Here is an 11,070-nt window from a genome sequence, read left to right on the forward strand (position 1 = left end):
TCCAGAGCGATGGGGAAGGAGGACAAGGAGGACTCGAGCATGCCGCCGAAGAGCTGCGCCTCTGCGCGGTGGGCGCGGAAGGTCTCGCCGGCGACCTCAAAGGCGACGTCGGTCCAGGCGCCACGGTCGAGCAGGCGGCCGAGCTGGTTCGACAAGGAAGCGTCTCGCGCAACCGTGACCCTCCACATGACAGTCATGTCGTTGACGTTGAATTGGGTGTCGGCGGGGATGAACTCAGGAAACCCGCGGGGACTCCTAAAACCGCGGTCGTCCGGCGAGTAGACGTGCACGCATTGGTTGTGGTGGGACGGTGGCGACGATCCGTCGCCGTGCACGGCGAAGGCGTCGAAGGTGGCCATCACGGCATGCGTCGGATGGCTCACGAGCTCGAGGTAGATGGAGGCGAAGCGGGTACGCGTGGAGCGTCCCCGTACGGGTAGCAGGCCAGCCTCCAGCAGTGGCCGCCGACGGTGGCCATCGGCGAGTAGACGCGGACCAGGCCCTGGCCCATGGCTCGGTGGCTGTGTGCCTTGGAGCTGATCTCGAACGCCATGAAACCAGAGCTCGACATTGCCGATGGACGGATTGATGCGCTGCGCAGAACCGTGGTGCCTCCGTCGGAATAAATAGGTGGCTTAGCACGCTTGAAATCACAACCGGCTTGATGGAATTTGGAAACACAATAGCACGCCGGTTCAGCATGATTATGGCAAAGACGAACCATTGATGGATTTCTAATCCGTACAGGGTTAGGTAGCTGTTTCTTCCAAGATGACTTATTGTTCCGAACCATTTACTGAGCCTCCTGGTTAAGTTTGCGTGTATATTAGGAAAAATGCAAATCCTATAATCAGGAGTTTCTCTGGCAAAAAATGAGCTCAACAGGCCATGCAAGTCCAACCTACATCGATCAGGTCATTCATGGGAAGAAACAGAAGGTAAAACGAACAGAAGACGTTTCAATCCAAAAAAACAGGTCATCCTGTGTGTTCGCTTGCTGGCTCTGTGCTCTTGACTGTGGGTTCCATGAGACCGCGCCCAGGTTATGTAAAACGGGACAGCACCGTTCTGTGCATTATTCAAGAACTCGACAAGAATAGGCTTCATCCTCCTAACTTTACAGGAACATTGTGGTCGGGTTCTCGATGTAGCCCTTGAACGCTTTCAGGAATTCCGCCCCAATTGCACCTACAGATAAACATCATTATTTGTTGATTTCCCACCCACATTTCAACTGACTCACGATTTATATTTCACAAAAGATTAAGAGGGTACCATCAATAACCCTGTGATCGCAGCTCATTGTTACTGACATGTAGGAACCAAACTCGTACTGACCATCCGCGCTGCCTGGTATCACCCTCTTCTCAGCTGCTCAAAAAAAAGTATCAGGTAAGCACTGAATAAATCCCTATGGGAGGACTAAGGACATCACAAAATGAATAATGGATCAAAGTAGCAGAAACTAGATCTAACTATGCTACAAAGTAGAATACAGAAACAAAAAGCACAGAACATTAGGACAATGTTCAAGTCCTGCCTACAGAACTAACTGAAGGTTACTCAGAAGTAAGAACGGACTAGGATATAGAATGCCAAAGTAAAGGATCATGCAATTGTCTAGGTCAATGTACTGGGCTTCCAATAGCAGGTTCTGGTAAAAGGTCGACAGGACTATGTTATCCATAACAATGGTAAAATACTGACAAATGCCAAACTGTTATGTACACAATGCAAACTAAGTAGCAACAGCATATTTGTGGCCAACGTATTGGCAGTACATGACGAAAGTGTAACACGGCTTCTTACCAGAACCAATGGCCAAGATTGCTGACTGAGGAGGATTTATAATAGCACAGAACTGTTTAATTCCAAAAGGACCTCCCAAGTTTGATACTGTGAACGTGCCACCCTGAAACAGAGAACGAAAATGGTCAATGAAAAATGTTGTTGATTTCATACTTATCATCTACTATGCGATAAATACCTCGTAATCTTGTGGTTTTAAGCTGTTATCCCTTGCTCTTTGAGCCAACTGCTTCACCTCCTCACCGATTGTACCAAGTCCCTTCTTGTCTGCATCCTGCACCACAAGTAATAAGTTAAGAGAACGGGGGAAAATGCACAAAACCGAACTAGCTAGCTTTGACTAGCTTACCCTAACTACTGGAACAAACAATCCATGCTCAGTTTGTACAGCTACATTTATGTTTACATTGTGGTATCTGCATGAGATGTACATTTGCCATATCACATTTCTTGCCAATATAATTTGAGTGACAGGTATAAATGCTCCGTAGGAACTCACTGGCGAATAAAATCATTCATCCAAGAACTGTTGCACTCAGGGACCTTTCGAAGAGCCAAGGCTGCAGCCTGCGCAGAACGTAGAGGTAAATTTAAAACTGGAGATCACAGAATCCACATGAGCCCAATACGACTTACAAGGCAACAATGTACGTATAAGAACCGGTGAGTACCTTTATAACAAGGTCGTTAATAGATATCTTCTTTCCACCAGATGCTTCCTGCAGTGGGTTCAGTTCCCCTCGTAACCTGTAGCACAACAAAATGAAAAACTCTTCTTTAGACAAAAGTTCGGTACTAAAATTATCCATTGCAAGTTTTACAAAATCAGGCCTGAAACATACTTGATAAGTTTGTCGACACGTGTGTCAACTGTCAAGTAGTAATGTGGGATGGTTTGTTTAGAAGCTAGGAGGCGGTTTGCAGTAACCTGAAAAGAATAAGAGTTAAAACACTACAAGGCAGATAGGATCACCGAAAAAAAGTCTCAGCGGCATTTTTCAATGCTGAAACAGGGTAAAAATAGAAACTGGCACTGGGCTCTGGGTTAATAGGTTAGTCTCAAAAATGATATAAAAGTGTATAATAAAGCCCATAAACATTCAAAACAGTAGATAATATAGCATGGAGCAATCAAAAATTATAGATACGTTGGAGACGTATCACGCACCAGCCCATCAGGGGTTGGTTCCCACGCCACTTCAGCCCATGGGGCCCTCCGGGATAGGTGGCCCCACCCGGTGGACCCCCGGGACCCTTCTGGTGGTCCCGGTACAATACCGGTGACCCCCGAAACTCTCCCGGTGGCCGAAACTGGACTTCCTATATATAAATCTTTACCTCCGGGCCATTCCGGAACTCCTCGTGACGTCCCGGATCTCATCCGGGACTCCGAACAACTTTCAGTTAACCGCATACTAATATCTCTACAACTCTAGTGTCACCGAACCTTAAGTGTGTAGACCCTACGGGTTCGGGAGACACGTAGACATGATCGAGATAACTCTCCGGTCAATAAGCAACAGCGGGATCTGGATACCCATGTTGGCTCCCACATGCTCCACGATAATCTCATCGAATGAATCACGATGTCGAGGATTCAATCAATCCCGTATACAATTCCCTTTGTCTATCAGTACGATACTTGCCCGAGATTCGATCATCGGTATACCGATACCTTGTTCAATCTCGTTACGGCAAGTCTGTTTACTCGTTCCCGTAACACATCATCCCGTGAACAACTCCTTGTTCACATTGAGCTCATTATGATGATGTCCTACCGAGTGGGCCCAGAGATACCTCTCCGTCATACGGAGTGATAAATCCCAGTCTCGATTCGTGCCAACCCAACTGATACTTTCGGGGATACCCGTAGTGTACATTTATAGCCACCCAGTTATGTTGTGACGTTTGGCACACCCAAAGTACCCTTACGATATCCGAGAGTTGCACAATCTCATGGTCTAAGGAAAGGATACTCGACATTAGAAAAGCTTTAGCAGACGAACTACACGATCTTGTGCTATGCTTAGGATTGGGTCTTGTCCATCACATCATTATCCTAATGATGTGATCCCGTTATCAGTGACATCCTATGTCCATGGTTAGGAAACCGTAACCATCTATTGATCAACGAGCTAGTCAACTAGAGGCTCACTAGGGACATGTTGTGGTCTATGTATTTACACATGTATTACGATTTCTGGATAACACAATTATAGCATGAACAATAGACAATTATCATGAACAAGGAAATATAATAATAACCATTTTATTATTGCCTCTAGGGCATATTTCCAACAGTCTCCCACTTGCACTAGAGTCAATAACCTAGTTACATTGTGATGAATCGAACACCCATAGAGTTCTGGTGTTGACCATGCTTTGCACGTGGAAGAGGTTTAGTCAACGGATCTGCGACATTCAGGTCCATATGCACTTTACAAATCTCTATGTCTCCATCTTGAACATTATCATGAATGGAGTTGAAGCGACGCTTGATATGCCGGTCTTCTTGTGAAACCTGGGCTCCTTGGCAAGGGCAATAACTCCAGTGTTGTCACAAAAGAGAGTCATTGGGCCCGACGCATTGGGAATAACTCCTAGGTCGGTAATGAACTCCTTCATCCAGATTGCTTCATGTGCTGCCTTCGAGGCTGCCATGTACTCTGCTTCACATGTAGATCCCGCCATGACGCTTTGCTTGCAACTGCACCAGCTGACTGCCCCACCATTCAAAATATACACGTATCCGGTTTGTGACTTGGAGTCATCCAGATCTGTGTCGAAGCTAGCATCAACGTAACCCTTTACGACGAGCTCTTCGTCACCTCCACAAACGAGAAACATATCCTTAGTCCTTTTCAGGTACTTCAGAATATTCTTGACCGTTGTCCAGTGTTCCATGCCGGGATTACTTTGGTACCTTCCCACCAAACTTACGGCAAGATTTACATCAGGTCTGGTACACAACATGGCATACATAATAGACCCTATGGCCGAGGCATAGGGGATGACACTCATCTTTTCTCTATCTTCTGCCGTGGTCGGGCATTGAGCCGTGCTCAGTCTCACACCTTGCAATACAGGCAAGAACCCCTTCTTGGACTGATCCATATTGAACTTCTTCAATATCTTGTCAAGGTACGTGCTTTGTGAAAGACCAATGAGGCGTCTCGATCTATCTCTATAGATCTTGATGCCTAATATGTAAGCAGCTTCTCCAAGGTCCTTCATTGAAAAAGACTTATTCAAGTAGGCCTTTATGATTTCCAAGAGTTCTATATCATTTCCCATCAAAAGTATGTCATCCACATATAATATGAGAAATGTTGTAGAGCTCTCACTCACTTTCTTGTAAACACAGGCTTCTCCATAAATCTGCGTAAACCCAAACGCTTTGATCATCTCATCAAAACAAATGTTCCAACTCCGAGATGCTTGCACCAGCCCATAGATCGAGCGTTGGAGCTTGCATACCTTGCCAGGGTTCTTAGGATCGACAAAACCTTCCGGATGCATCATATACAATTCTTCCTTAAGGAAACCATGAAGGAATGTCGTTTTGACGTCCATTTGCCATATCTCATAATCATAGAATGTGGTAATTGCTAACATGATTCGGACAGACTTCAGCTTCGCTACGGGTGAGGTCTCATCGTAGTCAACCCCTTGAACTTGTCGATAACCCTTAGCGACAAGCCGAGCCTTATAGATGGTTACATTACCATCCGCGTCTGTCTTCTTCTTAAAGATCCATTTATTTTCTATGGCTCGCCGATCATCGGGCAAGTCAGTCAAAGTCCATACTTCGTTTTCATACATGGATCCTATCTCGGATTTCATGGCTTCAAGCCATTTGTCAGAATCCGGGCCTGCCATCGCTTCTTCATAGTTTGAAGGTTCACCATTGTCTAACAACATGATTTCCAGGACAGGGTTGCCGTACCACTCTGGTGCGGAACGTGTCCTTGTGGACCTACGAAGTTCAGTAGGAACTTGATCTGAAGTTTCATGATCATCATCATTAACTTCCTCTCTAGTCGGTGCAGGCACCATAGAAACATTTTCTTGAGCTGCGCTACTCTCCGGTTCAAGAGGCAATACTTCATCAAGTTCTACTTTCCTCCCACTTACTTCTTTTGAGAGAAACTCTTTCTCTAGAAAGGATCCATTCTTGGCAACAAAGATCTTGCCTTCGGATCTGAGGTAGAAGGTATACCCAATAGTTTCCTTAGGGTATCCTATGAAGACGCATTTTTCCGATTTGGGTTTGAGCTTTTCAGGTTGAAGTTTCTTGACATAAGCATCGCATCCCCAAACTTTCAGAAACGACAGCTTAGGTTTCGTCCCAAACCACAATTCATACGGTGTCGTCTCAACGGATTTCGACGGAGCCCTATTTAAAGTGAATGTGGCAGTCTCTATAGCATAACCCCAAAATGATAGCGGTAGATCGGTCAGAGACATCATAGATCGCACCATATCCAATAGAGTGCGATTACGATGTTCGGACACACCATTACGCTGAGGTGTTCCAGGCGGCGTGAGTTGTGAAACAATTCCACATTTCCTTAAGTGCGTGCCAAATTCGTGACTCAAATATTCCCCTCCATGATCTGATCGTTAGAACTTTTTTTTCCTGTCACGTTGATTCTGAACCTCACTCTGAAATTCCTTGAACTTTTCAAAGGTCTCAGACTTGTGTTTCATCAAGTAGACATGCCCATATCTACTTAAGTCATCAGTGAGGGTGAGGACATAACGATAACCACCACGAGCCTCAACACTCATCGGACCACACACATCGGTATGTATGATTTCCAATAAGTTGGTTGCTCGCTCCATTGTTCCGGAGAACGGAGTCTTGGTCATTTTTCCCATGAGGCATGGTTCGCACGTGTCAAATGGTTCATAATCAAGAGAGTCCAAAAGTCCATCTGCATGGAGTTTCTTCATGCGTTTGAAACCAATGTAACCAAGGCAGCAGTGCCACAAGTATGTGGGACTATCATTATCAACCTTACATCTTTTGGCATTCACACTATGAATATGTGTAACATCACGCTCGAGATTAAATAAGAATAAACCATTAACCAGCGGGGCATGATCATAAAACATGTCTCTCATATAAATAGAACAACCATTATTCTCAGATTTAAATGAGTAGCCATCTCACATAACGAGATCCAGATACAATGTTCATGCTCAAAGCTGGTACTAAATAACAATTATTGAGGTTTAAAACTAATCCCATAGGTAAATGTAGAGGTAGTGTGACAACGGCGATCACATCGACATTGGAACCATTCGCGACGCGCATCGTCACCTCGTCCTTCACCAGTCTCCGCTTATTCCGCAGCTCCTGTTTTGAGTTACAAATATGAGCAACTGCACTGGTATCAAATACCTAGGAGCTACTACGAGCGCTGGTTAGGTACACATCAATAACATGTATATCACATATACGTTTGGTATTGCCGGCCTTCTTATGCGCTAAGTACTTGGGGCAGTTCCGCTTCCAGTGACCGTTTCCCTTGCAATAAAAGCACTCAGTCTCAGGCTTGGGTCCATGCTTTGGCTTCTTCCCAGTAACTGGCTTACCGGGCGCGGCAACTCCCTTGTTGTCCTTCTTGAAGTTCTTCTTACCCTTGCCTTTCTTGACCTTAGTGGTTTTATTCACCATCAACACTTGATGTTCCTTTTTGATCTCCACCTCCGCTGATTTCAGTATTGAATATACCTCAGGAATGGTCTTTTCCATCTCCTGCATATTGAAGTTCATCACAAAGCTCTTGTAGCTAGGTGGGAGCGACTGAAGGATTCTGTCAACGACCGCATCATCCGGGAGATTAACTGCCAGCTGAGATAAGCGGTTGTGCAACCCAGACATTTTGAGTATGTGCTCGCTGACAGAACTATTCTCCTCCATCTTACAACTATAAAACTTGTTGGAGACTTCATATCTCTCGACCCGGGCATGAGCTTGGAAAACCATTTTCAGCTCTTGGAACATCTCATATGCTCCGTGCTGCTCAAAACACTTTTGGAGCCCCGGTTCTAAGCTGTAAAGCATGCTGCACTGAACCAAGGAGTAATCATCACGATGCGACTGCCAGGCGTTCATAACGTCTTGAGTTGCTGGGAAAACAGGTGCATCACCTAGCGGTGCTTCAAGGACATATGCTTTCTTGGCAGCTATGAGGATAATCCTCAGGTTACGGACCCAGACCGTGTAGTTGCTACCATCGTCTTTCATCTTGGTTTTCTCTAGGAACGCGTTGAAGTTGAGGGCAACATTAGCATGGGCCATTTGATCTACAAGACATATTGCAAAGTTTTAGACTATGTTCATGATAATTAAGTTTATCTAATCAAATTATTTAATGAACTCCCACTCAGATAGACATCCCTCTAGTCCTCTAAGTGATACATGATCCGAGTCAACTAGGCCGTGTCCGATCATCACGTGAGACGGACTAGTCATCATCGGTGAACATCTTCATGTTGATCGTATCTTCTATATGACTCATGTTCAACCTTTCGGTCTTCCGTGTTCCGAGGCCATGTCTGTACATGCTAGGCTCGTCAAGTCAACCTAAGTGTATTGCGTGTGTAAATCTGGCTTACGCCCATTGTATGCGAACGTTAGAACCTATCACACCCGATCATCACGTGGTGCTTCGGAACAACAGACCTCAGCAACGGTGCACAGTTAGGGGGAACACAATTCTTGATATTTTAATGAGGGATCATCTTATTTATGCTACCGTCATTCTAAGCAAATAAGATGTAAAAACATGATAAACATCACATGCAATCAAATAGTGACATGATATGGCCAATATCATTTTGCTCCTTTTGATCTCCATCTTCGGGGCGCCATGATTATCATCGTCACCGGCATGACACCATGATCTCCGTCATCATGATCTTCAGCATTGTGTCTTCATGAAGTTGTCTCGCCAACTATTACTTCTACTACTATAGCTAACAGTTAGCAATAAAGTAAAGTAATTACATGGCGTTTTCATTGACACGCAGGTCATACAATAAATTAAGACAACTCCTATGGCTCCTGCCGGTTGTCATACTCATCGACATGCAAGTCGTGATTCCTATTAGAAGAACATGATCAATCTCATACATCACATATATCATTCATCACATCCTTTTGGCCATATCACATCACACGGCGTATGCTGCAAGAGCAAGTTAGACGTCCTCTAATTCTTGTTGCAAATTTTTACGTGGCTGCTATAGGTTTCTAGGAAGAACGTTTCTTACCTACACCAAAACCACAACGTGATATGCCAATTTCTATTTACCCTTCAAAAGGACCCTTTTCATCGAATCCGATCCGACTAAAGTGGGAGAGACAGACACCCGCTAGCCATCTTATGCAACTAGTGCATGTCAGTCGGTGGAACCTGTCTCACGTAAGTGTACGTGTAAGGTCGGTCCGGGCCGCTTCATCCCACGATGCCGCCGAATCAAGATAAGACTAGTAACGGCAAGTAAATTGACAAAATCGACGCCCACAACAACTTGTGTTCTACTCGTGCATAGAAACTACGCATAGACCTAGCTCATGATGCCACTGTTGGGGATCGTAGCAGAATTTAAAATTTTCTACGCATCACCAAGATCAATCTATGGAGTCATCTAGCAACGAGAGAGAGAGGAGTGCATCTACATACCCTTGTAGATCGCGAGTGGAAGCGTTCAAGAGAACGGGGTTGATGGAGTCGTACTCGTCGTGATCCAAATCACCGATGATCCTAGCACCGAACAGACGGCACCTCCGCGTTCAACACACGTAAGGAGCAGAGACGTCTCCTCCTTCTTGATCAGGCAAGGGGGGAGGAGAAGTTGATGAAGATCCAGCAGCACGGCGGCATGGTGGTGGAAGCAGCGGGATTCTAGCAGGACTTCACCAAGCGCTACTGGGAGGAAGAGGTGCCACGGGAGGGAGAGGGAGGCGCCAGGGCTTAGGGTGCGGCTGCCCTCCCTCCCCTCCACTATATATAGGGGCTAGGGGGCACATGCCCCCTTGGAGATCCCATCTACAGGGGGGGCCCTCGGGGCGGCGGCCCCCTTAGGGTTTCCAACCAGGGGGCGCATGCCACCTCGGGGGCAATGGCCCCCTAGGGTTTCCAACCCTAGGCTCCTTGGGCCCTTGGGTGGGGCGCACCAGCCCACCAGGGGCTGGTTCCCATGCCACTTCAGCCCATGGGGCCCTCCGGGATAGGTGGCCCCACCCAGTGGACCCCCGGGACCACAACTCTCCCGGTGGCCGAAACTGGACTTCCTATATATAAATATTTACCTCCGGACCATTCCAGAACTCCTCGTGACGTCCGGGATCTCATCCGGGACTCCGAACAACTTTCTGTTAACCGCATACTAATATATCTACAACTCTAGCGTCACTGAACCTTAAGTGTGTAGACCCTACGGGTTCGGGAGACACGTAGACATGACCGAGACAACTCTCCAGTCAATAACCAACAGCGGGATCTGGATACCCATGTTGGCTCCCACATGCTCCACGATAATATCATCGAATGAACCACGATGTCAAGGATTCAATCAATCCTGTATACAATTCCCTTTGTCTATCGGTATGATACTTGCCCGAGATTCGATCGTCTGTATACCGATACCTTGTTCAATCTCGTTACGGCAAGTCTCTTTACTCGTTCCCATAACACATCATCCCGTGAACAAATCCTTGATCACATTGAGCTCATTATGTTTATGTCCTACCGAGTGGGCCCAGAGATATCTCTCCGTCATACAGAGTGACAAATCCCAGTCTCGATTCGTGCCAACACAACAGATACTTTCGGGGATACCCGTAGTGTACCTTTATAGCCACCAAATTACGTTGTGACGTTTGGCACACCCAAAGTACCCTTACGGTATCCGGGAGTTGCACAATCTCATGGTCTAAGGAAAGGATACTTAGGATTGGGTCTTGTCCATCACATCATTACCCTAATGATGTGATCCCGTTATCAGTGACATCGTATGTCCATGGTTAGGAAACCGTAACCATCTATTGATCAACGAGCTAGTCAACTAGAGGCTCACTAGGGACATGTTGTGGTCTATGTATTCACACATGTATTACGATTTCCGGATAACACAATTATAGCATGAACAATAGACATTATGTTGTAACTCAAGACGTAAATGACTCGCTCACAATTAATATTTTTTGGGAGTTTCTGTATTTATAGGAATAGAGGCTCGCGACGG

The 11,070-nt window shown here is 45.9% G+C and overlaps 1 protein-coding gene across 1 annotated transcript in view; it reads right to left on the bottom strand.

Annotated features, from left to right (window-relative positions):
• Nucleotides 1–806: 806 nt before the first annotated feature.
• The window catches only part of LOC119315465 (dihydrolipoyllysine-residue acetyltransferase component 3 of pyruvate dehydrogenase complex, mitochondrial-like), a 10,992-nt gene continuing 728 nt past the window's right edge, over nucleotides 807–11,070 (bottom strand). Inside the window, exons 2-9 of the mRNA XM_037590090.1 lie at nucleotides 2,652–2,761; nucleotides 2,481–2,556; nucleotides 2,309–2,376; nucleotides 2,159–2,225; nucleotides 1,988–2,083; nucleotides 1,810–1,912; nucleotides 1,276–1,371; nucleotides 807–1,188 (exon numbers count right to left, since the gene is read on the bottom strand). Of these exons, the coding sequence (XP_037445987.1) occupies nucleotides 1,118–1,188; nucleotides 1,276–1,371; nucleotides 1,810–1,912; nucleotides 1,988–2,083; nucleotides 2,159–2,225; nucleotides 2,309–2,376; nucleotides 2,481–2,556; nucleotides 2,652–2,761 (687 nt within the window). The 3' untranslated portion in view covers nucleotides 807–1,117. The remainder of the gene's footprint in view (nucleotides 1,189–1,275; nucleotides 1,372–1,809; nucleotides 1,913–1,987; nucleotides 2,084–2,158; nucleotides 2,226–2,308; nucleotides 2,377–2,480; nucleotides 2,557–2,651; nucleotides 2,762–11,070) is intronic.

This window comes from Triticum dicoccoides, chromosome 6A (assembly GCF_002162155.2).
Source record: "Triticum dicoccoides isolate Atlit2015 ecotype Zavitan chromosome 6A, WEW_v2.0, whole genome shotgun sequence".
Lineage (NCBI taxonomy): Eukaryota > Viridiplantae > Streptophyta > Magnoliopsida > Poales > Poaceae > Triticum > Triticum dicoccoides.